Source organism: Vespula vulgaris, chromosome 1 (assembly GCF_905475345.1).
Source record: "Vespula vulgaris chromosome 1, iyVesVulg1.1, whole genome shotgun sequence".
NCBI lineage: Eukaryota > Metazoa > Arthropoda > Insecta > Hymenoptera > Vespidae > Vespula > Vespula vulgaris.
The window spans coordinates 14,603,559-14,618,759 of record NC_066586.1 but is presented as its reverse complement, the minus strand read 5'-3'; the positions used below and the strand labels follow the sequence as shown (position 1 = coordinate 14,618,759).

General features: G+C 26.4%; 3 protein-coding genes across 13 annotated transcripts; 2 read left to right on the top strand and 1 right to left on the bottom strand.

The window, feature by feature from the left end:
• The first annotated feature begins 549 nt into the window (after positions 1-549).
• Positions 550-2,506, top strand: LOC127066860 (uncharacterized). Its single transcript, XM_051001099.1, has 4 exons — positions 550-999; positions 1,085-1,751; positions 1,820-1,950; positions 2,028-2,506. Exons 1-4 carry the CDS (start codon positions 965-967, stop codon positions 2,488-2,490), a joined length of 1,296 nt encoding a protein of 431 aa, XP_050857056.1. The 5' UTR covers positions 550-964; the 3' UTR covers positions 2,491-2,506.
• A 140-nt stretch (positions 2,507-2,646) lies between these two features.
• On the bottom strand, positions 2,647-11,584 carry LOC127066761 (THO complex subunit 2). 11 transcript variants are annotated; one of them, XR_007782504.1, is made up of 29 exons: positions 11,376-11,578; positions 11,183-11,226; positions 10,750-10,841; positions 10,551-10,664; positions 10,363-10,478; positions 10,107-10,237; positions 9,614-9,993; positions 9,367-9,545; positions 8,673-9,265; positions 8,334-8,568; positions 8,121-8,238; positions 7,862-8,024; positions 7,605-7,786; positions 7,157-7,441; positions 6,972-7,084; positions 6,661-6,856; positions 6,428-6,556; positions 6,229-6,357; positions 5,888-6,145; positions 5,654-5,802; positions 5,205-5,337; positions 4,990-5,095; positions 4,808-4,848; positions 4,606-4,719; positions 4,464-4,524; positions 4,339-4,400; positions 3,326-3,398; positions 3,183-3,247; positions 2,647-3,071 (listed from the first exon to the last, which is right to left on the bottom strand). XR_007782504.1 is itself a non-coding variant. In XM_051000914.1 (28 exons), the coding sequence occupies exons 1-28, from the start codon at positions 11,438-11,440 to the stop codon at positions 3,041-3,043; spliced, it is 4,275 nt and encodes a 1,424-aa protein (XP_050856871.1). In that variant the 5' UTR covers positions 11,441-11,578; the 3' UTR covers positions 2,647-3,040. The 11 variants fall into 11 exon arrangements, 10 of the variants coding, with proteins under 10 accessions (XP_050856871.1, XP_050856889.1, XP_050856861.1 ...); XM_051000914.1 differs by lacking the exon at positions 3,326-3,398 and having other exon boundaries at positions 4,808-4,842; positions 5,205-5,334; XM_051000932.1 differs by lacking the exon at positions 3,326-3,398 and having other exon boundaries at positions 4,606-4,716; positions 4,808-4,842; positions 5,205-5,334.
• A 516-nt stretch (positions 11,585-12,100) lies between these two features.
• On the top strand, positions 12,101-14,999 carry LOC127066868 (transmembrane protein 165). The gene is made up of 6 exons (XM_051001109.1): positions 12,101-12,332; positions 12,408-12,609; positions 12,738-12,913; positions 13,061-13,243; positions 13,385-13,490; positions 13,718-14,999. The coding sequence occupies exons 1-6, from the start codon at positions 12,198-12,200 to the stop codon at positions 13,792-13,794; spliced, it is 879 nt and encodes a 292-aa protein (XP_050857066.1). The 5' UTR covers positions 12,101-12,197; the 3' UTR covers positions 13,795-14,999.
• The last annotated feature ends 202 nt before the right edge of the window (positions 15,000-15,201 follow it).

Genomic DNA, 15,201 nt, shown 5'->3' with positions numbered 1-15,201 from the left:
TCATCGTCGTTCTTATGTTTTATTTACAGTTGAAAAGGAGATTTTATCTCTTCATTTTTTATGCATACTTCCCTTTCAATCGTGACGAATCATTGGTATTATTTACTAAACATTAAAAAGGTTAGATCATATTTCTATTATAGGTGGTGCCACTCTCTACTACCGCTGATTAGGAATAGGCTGGTCGCAGGCTAGCCAACGTCTAATGAAATTTAAAGAAAAATATCCTTTTACATTATCATTAAAGTGACATGCGGTACTTATATTAATCGGTCTTATGAGTTTATGCGAACGTATTTATTTATATTGTTTTAACGTTGAAGTTTTACTGTAATTCAACGAAAGTTGAAATTTAAGAATTATATTACTTACAAATAAATAACAACGCAATATTAGTATATTTTTATGATATTGATATTTTATTATTATACCTGATTTTAGTGTTTAGACACGATACAAAGTATTGATAACATTTACGATAATTATATTTTATTTATATCAAACGTGAGATTCTTGAAACATTTTTTTGTACGAAACTTTTATATTTGTATCATATAATTGGTTCTTTTATCATAAAATTTGACCAATCAGCATTTTTTGACATGATGCATGCATAAATAGAAATAATATTCTGAAAATAATATCGTTAATTATTGATTTGGTTAGTATATTATAACTACATTGTATACTCACATTCCATTCTACGTATTTTTTTTTAACTGTGTATATAGGGAGACTCTTGATTGGTCTATATTTTATTATATTTTCGATAATAAGAAATATATCGATGATATCGATATCAAATTCGATATCTCGCAAGCGTCATAAAAGTTTGACCACTAATAATTACCGCCAGAACACAAACAATAATTCAACTTTTAAATAACGGAATCGTACTGTCTTATTTATAAATATTTGTATTTATTAATTTTTTGGTGCTGTTAATTCGTATATTATTTATATCATGGATAGTAAATATTCTGATGCTGTATATACATGGTATGTTTATATATGTTAGATACATACATAATCATGATGTATTTTTTATTCATTTTTATTTACTTTTGTAATTTTATACTTTTAGGTTTGAAAGATGTGGTATTATATCAAATATAAGAACACATCTTCGTAAAAATTTAGTAAATGCTTTAAAATATAAAGATTTATCTTTAAAGGATTACTGCAGTAAACCGAAACCAGCGAAACAATATGTTTTCGACTTTCTTGTAGCAGAGTATTTATTTAATGTTAATTATGCTTATACTTTATCTGTATTTGCTAGCGAAGCTCCACTTTTAATACAGTTTGATAATCATATACCTGATAGTTATGATGATAAAAAAAAAAGCAGTAGACAAAAATTACAAAAGGATTATATATATCATACATTAGAGACTTTAGGTATCGGACCAAGTGATCCTGAAGGACAATTTATTATGTCAGAATATATAAATAATGATGCACCATTACTTTCATGTATATTAAAGTGTATATCATTTTGTTCATTGGATCTAAACAAAATTCAAAGTTTTAAAAAAGCTAAATCAATGAGCACGAAAGAAACGCAAACAGATACTTCTTTGCAAGCAAGTATGGACATAGAAAGATTAAGATCTATCAAAAAGAAAATATTTAGGCAAAAACAAATTTTTGATGCTCAATTAAAAGAAAAAGAAATTGGATTAAAAAATCGTGCTATTATTATTGAAGAGCAACTTATTTCTTTAAATGAAAAACTAGAAAAAGCACAGGTATGAAATCTAATTAAAAATAACATCTTGTATATATTTCTATTTTATGCATTATGTTTTCTTTTTAGGAACTAATGTATATGGTTACTTTAAAAGAACAGCAATTACAAGAAAAAAAACAGAAAGAAGAGCAAGATTTGTTTCAAAAAGAAATTGAATTATCTTTTAAACACAATGCATTATTATTAGAAAATGAAAGGTAATACTCCTTAAATGTTAGATTCCTTTGGTAATTTATCATAAAAATCTGGTAAGCGATAATAGAATTATTCACAGATTTAAAAAAGAACAAGACATCTATAAGAATTATGAACGCCATTTGGAAAAATTACAAGAAGAACTTGCTGTAACAAAGAAAGGTTTTTCCTCTAATTGTGAATTAAGGGATACAGGAATACAAACAAGTTCTAATAATGGTTTGGGTGATAAAAGTAAAGATGTGCAATTTAATGAAGAGAAGAAAGAATTAGTTAAACTTTTGCATGATCAACAATTAAAGATAGATGAATTAACACAATATGCAATTCAATTATCACATAGATTGGAAGAAATTCATCAGTCGAGATCTACATTAATCGAAGATACTGCAGTACCAAAAAAAACTGTATATACTAATACTATTGTCAGTGAAAGTAGTTCCACTGAGGATATATTGCAAGATGCTAAATTACGTCTGAAACGTTTAGAAGAAGAAAGTATAAAAGCTGATAGGTTTTATTATAATTGTATTGCTACTTAATTATAATATGTTTTATACACATTTTAAATTGTATGTCCAAAAGTGTCAATGATAATTTATTTTGTACAGATAGTTGATTACACCAACACAATATTGTACATTTATTAGGTTATATCATTTATATATATATACAGTATTATATTTTCATCAAATAAGTAAAAAGATAAAAGTTTTACTATAAATTTATTTGTTTTAATTACTCTATCGGCTATAATATTAGCAGACAATTAATAAGTACTTGATAAGTATATATTACTTTTATCGGATATCAAAGCAATTTTCACATTTGTTTAGCAACTAACACATATCAATACAAACTTGAGATGAACAGTTTTTTTCTTAAGAAATGATTAAGTTACATTCAAGTGCAAGAGCACATTGAAGAATATGAATTGATTGAGAAATAGTTTATTTTATAAAAACGGACGTTAACGTAATATACAAATTATCCACTATTTTTTCTTTATTATGACGAATTCTACTTTAATTACATGCAACATCAAACGTAATATATAAAATGTTAAATCAACATTTTTTCTGTTGCCATGCATCATCTTCGTTTGGGATCTGAACTCCTTCTAGTAAACTTTTGTTAAGGATAAATATATATTTAAATTATTTTAATATTTTTTTTCTAAAAAATTTTTAAGCTACTAATATATATAGCTTAGATGTTTGTATAAAAAGGATATTGTTTGTCTCTGTTCTCACGTCCTTCGCGTTCATGCGTACGTTCCTTTGTATATGGAGATTTTTCCTGAAAATATATTGATGGATAAATGTCCTATATGCCTTGTGACTTCTGCGATTAACATTGGGTACTTGATAGTATCACCTATGTTTTCTCGTCTTTGCTACTGTCTCCTGTTTCATCTTTTCAATATACTCGAAGTGGACGTCTTTATCAACTAAGGGGTCAAGCAACAAGGTTAGAAAAATAATAACAATTTTACTTTTAATACACAAAACTAGGCAAATGTGAACTTACTGCTTTAAGAAATTTTTTTTTAAATAAATAATGAAATGTTATTTTTTAATCCTTTTAGATTGGAATTATTGCAAATAAATCTCCCCAAAAATATTCAAAGGGCTACACAGAAAAGTACTTGAGTACATTTCATGATGTTCACTGTGAGTGAAAAAATGCAAAAAAGACGAGAAAGATAGTTTTATATTATGCACTTGAATTGTGCACTACACATATTTTATATATATATATATATATAAATATATATATTTATTAGATATATATATTTACATATTTTAATTTATATATACATAAGATATATATTAATATATTAATACTATTTATAATCTTATAAACAATATTTATATTAACTCTGAATAGAATTATAATAGAATTAGGATAAAAGAATAGGATTACATAAATAATAATTTATAATTACTCAATGATACAAATAGAAATCTTAATATAAGAACTTTTCCAAGGTTTTATTTTCTATTTTATTATTTTACTATTAAATTCCTTAATTAAATATTTGCATTATAAAATTATATATTAAGTAATGATGTAAAAGATAATTTGTATGATCTTTGTTAAGAATGAGCAAAAAGTATATACATTACATTTTCAAAATATAGAAGAAATGTTCTAATGTGAAAGTAGAATAGAATAAAATTCTATTTTATATTTTTTTTGTAGTATAATTTAATATTATAATCTATTTAATATTATAATCTATTTAAATTATTATTTATGTAATGCAATAAATGTTATTCTTGAGAAACATTAATTATATAATATTTATTTTTATAAAAATTTGAATGTAATGCACCTTCTGTCAACACACACACACACACACACACACACAATAACATTTTACTCACCTTGCTGTAATGATGTTTTTCTCTGTGTTCTGCTACATCTCCATTTTGATGTACGCCTTTGGCTGTAACATCGTTTAAAATACATATATATAATCATATATAGGCCAATAAAATTATATACTAACCTCTTTCATCATCTTTCCTTCGTTTTTGTTCAATCGTTACCGCAGATTCTTCTGCTCGATCCTAAAGCAAATAATACATTGAATTAATAATTGATATTGTAATATGTAAATATAAACTAAAAGTAGTACTGTAATTTTTTACCCTTTTTCGTCCTAATTTTTTTTCTCTGCGAAGTTCTTTTTGTTCATCTCGTATTTTTGTTTTGCTAGAACGTTCCTTTTTTTCAAGAGTACCTTCTGTTCTCCTACCTTCCTGCTAGCAATATACACGTCTGTTTATTGATATGCTATTGATAATGTTTATGAACATTATTAATATTATAATATTTTCATTTATTTCTTACCTTTGGAATACTTTCAAGTTTTCTTCTTTTGGCATCTGAAACTAATCATTGAAGTATCTTATATCAAATTATATTCTTTTTTATATATAAATTAAACAATTTACTAATTAAAAGTTACATATTTATTTTAAAATTCAATAAAATCAGTATGCATTATTAATGTCAACTTTTATCATACAAACCTCTATCTGTTCCATCCGGTGTTGGTCCTGAACTGGCACTACTATTTGACACACTAGAAAGATCTCTATCTAAATTATCCACACCACCACTATAGTAATGTTCTTCCTATAATCAGAATTATATTTATGATAAAAAAATCGTATGTGGACATCCATAGCAATGATCACATTATATAGGCGCAATATATATGTAATATAATATCATAATCATTTACCTTATAATATTTGCGATCTTTCTTGTCAATGCCATCGTCTTCTTTTGATTCCTCTTTTTTAGTGTGTTTTTCTTTTCCGTCTGTACCGTCTTTACTTTCTTCCTTTTTCCGAAGTTTTTCAGAACTTTCGCTGCTTGAAATAGAGTGTGATGACATGAAGAAAAGCGTGACAAAGATATGTATCATTGGTTTCTAACGTAGGTCTGTATGATAAACAAAGCTGTGAATTTAGTCCATGTCATGAGACTAACTACAATGCAGTTACTATGTATGTAACTTTTTTTAACACATTTTACATACTCACGGATTAAGGAGCACCAGTGATATTCAACCAAATTGACCAGTGACGTAGACTGATTTCACAGCAATGATGATAAATGAATTCAGTATATCACTTAGCATATATATAGATCATGAGTTAACGACTAAATAAGAAATAAGGAACTTACTGATGTGCTTGGTTCACTGTACGTTTTTCCCTTTGATCTTTGTTTTCTTTTTCTGTTCTAGTATCGCCATTACTTATCTCTTTAGATGTAATTCCATTACTAACTTTCTCTACTGTATCATTATTTGATGTATCCTGTGTTTTTCCCGCCTGTGTAAATAAAGTTCTATTCAAGATTAAGAATAAAAATAATACAAAAATAAAATATTACCGACGATCTTAACTAATAACTGACCTTATCGCCAACATGATGAAAATCTGATTCGCGTATCATACAGGGTGTTCTAGCTTTTAATTGACCGCTATACGATGTTGCTAGGATATGTAAATCTTGACGTTGACCACGTTCTTCTTCTTTTACTTTATCAACTTTACGCTCCAAAATTTGTGAAAGTTTTGATAATACAGGAAAATGTGGCAATATTTTAATTAATATTATTAAAGAATTTCTTATTTGCACATAATCTTTAGAATCTAAGCAAACTACAATGGCCTAATAATTGTAAAGATATAAAAATTAATAACTGACAATCTCTAAATCCAATTTAAATGAAAATTAACAGTTATAACAAATACCTTTGTAATTTTATAATGCCATTTATGGCATACATGCCTATAATTTTCAAAACCAACCATGTCATTTGCTTCAGAAAATTGATTGCTTACACGAAATTTAGTAACGAATCCTGGATAATTACTACATTCCTATAGAAAAAAGAAACAAATTTAGAAATAATATCATAAATAAAATAATGTCATGCATACAATACATTACCTTGTCAAATATAGCTCTTTCAGAATGCCACCTCATTACTGTCTCCAACATAGCACATAAAAATCTACCATAACGGTTTGCTTCATTTTCTGTACATGAAGTGACTGAATATGTTATATCACAAAAAAGCTGGGAGAAAATAAGAAGGTAAAATTCATTAGTTTATTAAAATTTATTAAAATAGTAATATTACTACTTTGTACGTATCTGATTACTTTTAAAATTCTACTTACTCTGTCATAACAAAGAAGTGTTGAAAAATTTGCAGTCTTTAATGAATGAATGGTGTGTACAAATTTTGCACAGTACATAGCGTCTACTGTCGTAAATGTACATCTAGGGAATAAACATAATTGCAGAAACTGTGTTATTGTTTCATTTTTTGCGGATTTTGCACTTCGAGATAAAAACCAAGAATCTTTTTCTTGCCTAATAAAATAATTTATATATTAATAAGGTGCATATATACTACGTATATTAATAATTCATCAATTTAACATGATTAAACATATTTCTACTTATAACTTTATTCTATCAATATTACCTAAGATATGCAAATACTTTCTCAACATGTTCTTCTTGCTTTCTTTTTTCATCTTGTAGTTTTTCTATTAAAGTAGTATATCTTTCCTGTTCTTTTTTTCCTTTACTAGCATTCTATATAGAAAAAGGAAAAAAAATTACTTTCTATAAAACAACACTGTAAGATAATGAGTATCATATACAAACCATATCTTTGGAATCTGCAGCTTGAATAGCAAGTTGCTTTAATTTATTAATTTCTCTTTGATAACTTTCAACGGGAACATATAGATCATACATAGACAATGACCAAAATGTAACTAGAAATTGTGGTGAAATATCTTCCCATACTTTTAATGGATGTAAAGGTCTAACGGATTGAGCAACTGGTGCCATTACAGCTTGTGCAGCTTCTGCATATTTAGCTTGTTTTATAGCACTAGACATTTTTTTGTAATTTGGATCAGCTTTACGAAGAGCGTCGTATTTGATCTAAAGATGCACACATATAAATATACATTTTATATTATTTGCAATACTATTAATATAAGCGGAATATATCAAATTTAACAATATTAACATGTTAAATACTGTGAAACGTTTATTGCTTGGAGAGTCAACGTGTTAAGCAAAATATTCAATAAAATTTTCTTACATTAATGGCATGTGCAAACATTGGTCGTGCAAGAAAGAATGCAACATCTGCATGTATGTGATTGTCCTGCAGCATAGAATGTATAGATGGTAATCTTTCTACATATTCATCAACTGTCATCGTAGAACCCAGAAATGTACCAAATTGTACTAATGTATCCTGACATTGGTCATATAATTTTCCTATATATAATAATATTTAAATACAATATTGTTGATTATTATTGTTTATAGGTTCTCTAAAATATAATTACATACCAACAAGTTTGAGGTGAGATTTATCTGTTTCTCTGTAGACAACACAATGTTTTTGTTGTGCCATTAATAGACAGAGAGCTACAGCTAGATCATGTTCAGCAAGAGCCTCTTTAAGGCGCTGTGACGATTTTTTTGTATTACGAACCTGACTAAAATATCCGGCCTGAAATAACATTAAAAAAGATATAAATAACATGAAGAATTATTTCGTTTATTTATAAAATTATTATTTTTTTTTAAATAATTACAAATATATTACCTCATTTTTCAATAAATCTCCTCCAGCCATGGCATCTAGTTGATCTGCTGTCATTTCTTCAGCAGCTTCAATGCCTGCCATCTTTTGTACTATTTCTTTTAATATTAATAAATCTAAACTAAAAGCAATATTAATTTGTAAAAAAAGATTTGATTATACAAATACAAGTATCTCTTAAAACCTTTCTTTATTTAAACAAAACATTTATGATACCTTTTTTGTGCTTTAAGTTGATTCGCTACATATTGCAATAGACCTGTAAGTTCTATATTATATTTTTTAAAAATAGCTCCACAAAATGATGCAAGAGACTGTAACCATAAAGATATACTGGTTCCATCATGTTTAAACCTATCTCTATCAGCTCCTGCTAATGCTTCCACAAGACAATATCCAAGTACGTCATAAGAAATGTTTGTCAAATATTTCAATGAGTCTACAACTGGTCCTATAAATGTCCCATTTTGTAATAAAAAATGTTCTCTGTTATATTTGTATTATAATAAAAAATATTGTATTTTGCCAAAAGTAGATATATTTATCTATATTTACCTATGAGATTATCATACAACTGAATCTGTATAAGGACATAATCAAACAATACCCCAGGAGAAGAATGTGTTAATTTACCAATTGATCTTCCAACAGGTTTAATAGTTTCTTTGCTGACTCTTTTCATGATTGATTTAATCTTTTTCTGAGCATCTGCTCGTTTTCTGAGGAGGGCCGCATGTTGAAGAGGAGTATCATTTTTCCATCTTGCATATAAACAATAACGATTCTGATATGGATAGTATTTTAAAATATTCCATAATTCTTCTGCCACACAACAATTACAATCCATAAAAGACAATGAGGGTAACAATGCTACATCAAGTATTGTTAATACATCATAATAAAGAGTACTGTTCTTGTCAACTGGTTGCTTGTTTGCATCTAATGGACATTGTTTGATAGCAGCATGACATAATCTCATAACTTTGTATAACAAAATTGGATCATGATGTAAATTGGGACCAAGAACTATTAACATAGGTAATAATTGGTCATGTATTTCTTCTAAACTACATATTGGTTTTGGTGCAAGAGAATTTTTTAACGGAGGGATTTTTCGACCTTGTAATTTAGGTGATATTATGCAATATCTGAAATGTAGATAAATGCATCATAATTGACGAATTATCGAATTCAATATAAATTTTGTAAATTGCTAATATTATAAAATAATTATCTAGGAAGCGCTTACTTTCGATAAACAGGCTCTATAAGAGCTTGAATCATTTTACATAGGGCTAATGCAATAGGACGTTGATCTGTAAAACAATGTTCCGGTAATCGACTAAAAAGAGCTTGCGTTACTTCCCAAGCTCCTATTTCTAACAATGCTTCACATAAACCAAATTTTTGGTTACTTGCATATTTAGCCTATTAAATATATGACAATGAAACAATGTAAACAAATAAATAATATAATGGTATTATGACTGTAATACCTGTGGATTCTCTTTTTCTTCTGGCACCTCTTCTTTATCTTTAGTTGAAATTATACTTAACTTACGAACGTACTCTTTAGCCTGTTTCATTGCTTGTTCGTGTTCTTTAATAATAGTCTCGTCATCTGGTACTAGCCAAGGAAGCATATCGTCCAATTGTATTACAGAATGTTGAAGCATGAGCGCAGTAAGTTTTTGCAGGGAAAATGGTGTTGCATTGATAGTAGAGCTATATTTAAATCCTAAAACTTCACAAAGTACTTGCTGGTCGCTCATATATGAACGAATTAAAGGTATAAAAAATGCATCAGCTTCTGATCGATTTTCAAAAGTTTCTAATAAAATGTCAAGTACACGATTAGGATCAAGGTTGAAATATCCTGAAATAAAGATATTTGAATTTTCAGCTGTATTTGTTTTTTAGATTAAAACATTAATTATTTTTATCAAATTATTTTTTATGTAAAAACGTTTTAATGAATAATAATCATACCAATCAGAGATTTCACAATTTCTAATGTTGATGCTACTTCACTTTCTGGACGTTCTTGATTTAATTCTACAATAAGTTTTGAATAGCCTTCGCTTTCTTCTCGAAATAAATTAAATTTTCGTTGTTTGTAACTGAAATATGAAATGAAACATAAAAAAAATAGCATTTTTATTGTATACTCGTATATAAGTAAACATGTTATTCAACAACAAAATTTATGCTCATATAATATATTTTATTAGTGGTATGTACGTACTATAATTTCGTTTTCACTTTAATAAATTTTGTTTGAAAACTCCTATTTTTTAATGTTCCTACATCTTGTAATGTTTCAATTTCTAAACGTTCTTTTATTATTCTGTCTGTTAATACCTGAAAGATATAAGATTGGCAATTTATATTTTAATAACAATCGTGAAAATTATTTTAGTCGCATTATAATACCTTCTCAGATTCTTTTACAATGTAATAAAAATTATTTCTGTCTTCAGTGTGAACTTCAGCATCGATTAGAGTAAATATATCTACTATTGCCGATGGTATTGCCCAATCAATATTCTGAAAATATATTATACATATTATTACCATTGTTTATTGTCTTAGAATAAAAATTATGACGTATAAAAATAAAAATTTTACTTACAGTAACTTCGCTCAATGTAGCAATAACATTATCCTTTTTTATATTTCCATGGATTCCATTTGAAATTAATTCGTACAATCCTCTTCTCCATTCTTCAAACATAAAATTAAAAAATCATATTAATGCTTTTGTTACAAGATATTGTATATATTATAATAAATTAGAATAATATAATGTAAGGAAATAAACATTTTTTATAAATAGATATAACTAAAATTAAAGCCATTATAAATTTTGATACTTTGTTATGTTGATATAATTAACATAACATAATAATTAATTTTTTATAGAATAATTATATTGTAAAATAAATTGTAAAGCATATATATATCATAAAAAAGGGTGCAATGCTTGTAAGAAGAGAATGTTTTCCAGATGTAATAAAAATATGTTTTAGGCTATCTGAAGTGCATGCACACATAAAATGAATTACCTGCTGCGTTGCCTTCCTTAAATAAGTGCTTGATTAGCTTGAGGCTGCAAACAGTTGTTAATTGACAATTAACTCTTCAGAAGAGCGAGAAACAGGAGAGATAAGTTGCAACCATCAATTCTCAGATAGTACCGAGTATCAATTCAATATTAATCAGGCGCGCTTTTGGCGCTACAGCGTTTTAACCACTTACAAATCATTTTTTCCATGTTTATCCCATGTTTTCCATATTTCTGAATTCCACACTTTACCAGCCATTCCAATTTTAATAAAAGTGCTTTAAAATTAAAAACAAACGTATCGACATCACAGGTTAACAGATCCCATATACCATTACTGCAAGCGTCTAGCAACTTATCACGATGTGACCGTAACTTTGTATGCGTGTAAGCCTACGCTTCTTCTAATTTACATTGGTATGGACGCGTGATCAAGGTGAAACTACCAATGAAACTTTGTCAGTGATTTTATACAAGTAATTTACAAGCAGTGAAAACGAACCTTTTCGTTAACATCAAAAATAGAAGTATAAAAAATAATGATAGTGCCGTCACTTCGATAATTCTACAGATATGAATTGTTTAAACGTATTTTGATTTTGATAGAATATTTATTAAATTCATTATATGTCTTGTACATAATATTAAAGTACATATTTTTTAATTATATTTTTAATTATATTTCATAATATTTTTATTTTATTACAACATAGTTTTTTAAATAAAAACATTTTAGAGTCAAAAATATAATAGGAAATTTTAAGTCAAACTAATAGTTAATTTATTTGGATAGAATGCAGAATTATCCAATCGTTATTAGATTAAATTATTTTATCTAGATATTTTTACTGTTCAATGTGTACCTTTTTAAATCAATGAGAATATATTGGTGATCCTGATGCGAACTGTACGACATCTATATTAACAAATAATGTGTAGGCTTGCGATTCGTGCTTCAATGATGTGGCGGTAACAGTATCTGCATATAGTATCTGATAATACTTTATAACATTATCATGACTGCCGTAAATTATAACACAATGAAATACTTGTTATATTTTTTTGTAATCATTTATTTAAATTTTGGTTTCGCACAAGCCCAAAATGAATACCGTTATGATGACAAATTACAAATTACAGCAACTTCAATGGTAGATATAAGTTCAACCTCTATTAGATATGTTTAACGAGATGAGAATTAGTCTAATAATAATAAATAATTTTAGAAAATTGAAGACTTAACATCAACTCAACCTCAAGGATCTCTTGGGCTCTTACATGCCTTTGTAGCTTCCTTGTCTGTCATTGTTGTTTCCGAATTAGGAGATAAAACTTTCTTTATTGCTGCTATTATGGCAATGAAGCATCCTAGGTTGACTGTTTTTATAGGAGCTATAAGTGCTCTTGCTCTTATGACTATACTTTCAGGTATTCTTTCCTTTTGAAAATATTTATATTTCTTTTAAAATATGCTATATAAATTTTTTTAAAAATCATGTTAAAATTTGTAATGATATTCTTTTAAGAAAGTAGATATTTAGTTCTTCTATTTTCAGTAATATTTGGATATGCGGCAACTATAATTCCACGTACATATACGTATTATATTTCAACAGTACTTTTTGCTTTATTTGGCTTAAAAATGTTAAGAGATGGATATTATATGTCACCAACAGGAGCACAAGAAGAACTTGAAGAAGTTCAAACAGATTTACGTAAACGAGAAGATGAGGTATAAAAATGTTTATAATAATATAATAAACATTGTTATATTATTGTATCTCCTAGAAATATTATTTTTTAAAGATGATTAGCAACAGTACAAATCAATTTTCTTATTATTAATGTTTATTGTAATAATTTTTATTATTTTTATTAGTATGAAAAAGAAACATCAACCACATTAGTTCAGGATCCAGAAAGTGGTATTATAAGAAAAACTACTAAGCGTTCTGCATTAATGGTACTTTCTCGAATATTTTTACAAGCATTTACTCTCACCTTTTTGGCAGAATGGGGTGACCGTTCACAGTTAACAACAATCATACTTGCAGCAAGAGAGGTATTTTATAATACATACATATATACACACACACACACACACACACACACACACACACAAAATAGAAGGAAAGATTTTAATTATATGGTAATTCTATAAATGATTTTCTATTAAATAAATATAAAAAACCATATCTTTTAGGATGTTTATGGAGTTGTATTTGGTGGCATTCTTGGTCATTCATTTTGTACAGGCTTAGCTGTATTAGGTGGACGTATGATTGCACAAAAAATATCTGTGCGAACAGGTAAAGTTTTTTTTGTAATCTCCTAATATGTCATAACATTTTCAAATCTTTCTAACACAACAATCATAATTACAATATTAAATGTTAACCATAAGATTTATAATAGCCTACAACAACATACAGTCTGATTTTATAAATGCAATAATAACTTTTGTTTTTTTGCATTATGAAGATTCTTCTCAAATATAAATCTAACTAAACATTTTTTGATGTGTGTTTATATATAGTGACTATTATTGGAGGATTGGTATTTCTCCTTTTTGCTCTGACAGCTCTGTTTATAAATCCAACAGAAAATACGTGAACAAATCTACAATGGTATTCAATTCAATTGGATTTATTAAACTCTCTGTGGTATAATGTGTGAATATGTATTATATACTTACATAATATTTACAAATCATAGTATTATAAATATGTGAACTGTGGTGCACTGTACCATAAATGTATTATAAACATTTAGTATTTTTTAATAGATCACAGCAGGAGTATTTATATCAAAATTGTTTTAGGCATTTTGCACATAATGTAGATACACATTGCACGTAGTGATAAATAACAGTAACTGTATATCTGTATAAAGTACGTTTTTAATATGAATTTATGAATTAATATGAATTATAGTAATCATATTTTCTATTAATAATGTGTTACCAGTATATATATAGTTCTTTTATATTCACGAAAGTAATCTTCCTTGTATACCATAAAAATTAAATTTTATTTTATATTATTTTTCTGCAAGATTTGTTTCATAATATATCGATACATATAATAAAAAATTTTTACAAAATAATAGGTATATTTTTTACATTGAACAACTTGATATAAAAAAACTTTTTAATAAATAATAATTTGTGGTGTTTAATTTTCAATGTAAACTTGTGTTATCATTGCATTTTCTTTGTGAATTGATTAGAATTCTTTAGTTCTTCTACATATGAATCCTTGATTGATATATATATATTTTTTTAATTTGAGATTAACAAAAAAAAATTTTAGAAATAATTAATACTTGTATAGATAATATGACACAAAGCATACATCAATAAGAATATTATATATCTGTATAACATTTTTAAAAGTAGATGTGTAGAAAGAATATCTAGAAATAATATTATTATAAGAATATAAAAAATTTTAATGATATGTAAAGACTAGATTATGTAAGAACAAAATAGTGGAAAAAGAAAACTAAAAAGCTTGTTAACTAAAACAACGTATACACATATATGTGCAAACAAATTTAAATATATATTTGTATTTTTAATACTGTTATAATTATATTTGTATTTATAATACTGTTTGAAATGTAAAAATAATTCTATGCTTATGATAAATATAAATGAAATTAATTAAGAAGAATAGTTATAAAGAAATGATTCATGTCAATGTTTTGAAACATACTATTTCTAATATTATTAAATGTATATTTATTTTTCATTATAATTCTTCTAGCAATTTGTTTAAATGATTTGAATAAAATATTATTTTTTCTTCTACCATCTATAGATATTGAAAAGTTGTATTTAATAATTTAATAAAAAAAATGTTATATGATATTAAAAATAAATATTAATAATATATTTTGATATAAACATATATAAATTGTATTTTTTATAAATTACATAGCAAAATATTATATAATTTTATCTATGTTCATTTTATCTTATTAACTTGTATTTTTTTCTTTATCGTTATCTATCTATTT

Excerpts from the sequence above, each read along its gene's own strand:
- LOC127066868 (XM_051001109.1), top strand. The coding sequence starts at position 12,198 with ATGACTGCCGTAAATTATAACACAATGAAATACTTGTTATATTTTTTT. Across the intron at positions 13,244-13,384 it reads TCATACTTGCAGCAAGAGAG|GATGTTTATGGAGTTGTATT; the intron begins GTATTTTATAAT and ends CATATCTTTTAG. Across the intron at positions 13,491-13,717 it reads AAAAATATCTGTGCGAACAG|TGACTATTATTGGAGGATTG; the intron begins GTAAAGTTTTTT and ends GTTTATATATAG.
- LOC127066860 (XM_051001099.1), top strand. The coding sequence starts at position 965 with ATGGATAGTAAATATTCTGATGCTGTATATACATG. Across the intron at positions 1,752-1,819 it reads AAAAACTAGAAAAAGCACAG|GAACTAATGTATATGGTTAC; the intron begins GTATGAAATCTA and ends TTTTCTTTTTAG. Across the intron at positions 1,951-2,027 it reads TTATTATTAGAAAATGAAAG|ATTTAAAAAAGAACAAGACA; the intron begins GTAATACTCCTT and ends AATTATTCACAG.
- LOC127066761 (XM_051000877.1), bottom strand. The coding sequence starts at position 11,440 with ATGGCTGGTAAAGTGTGGAATTCAGAAATATGGAAAACATGGGATAAA. Across the intron at positions 9,266-9,366 it reads ATAGAGCCTGTTTATCGAAA|ATATTGCATAATATCACCTA; the intron begins GTAAGCGCTTCC and ends TCTACATTTCAG. Across the intron at positions 6,857-6,971 it reads AAAGTATTTGCATATCTTAG|GCAAGAAAAAGATTCTTGGT; the intron begins GTAATATTGATA and ends TTATTTTATTAG.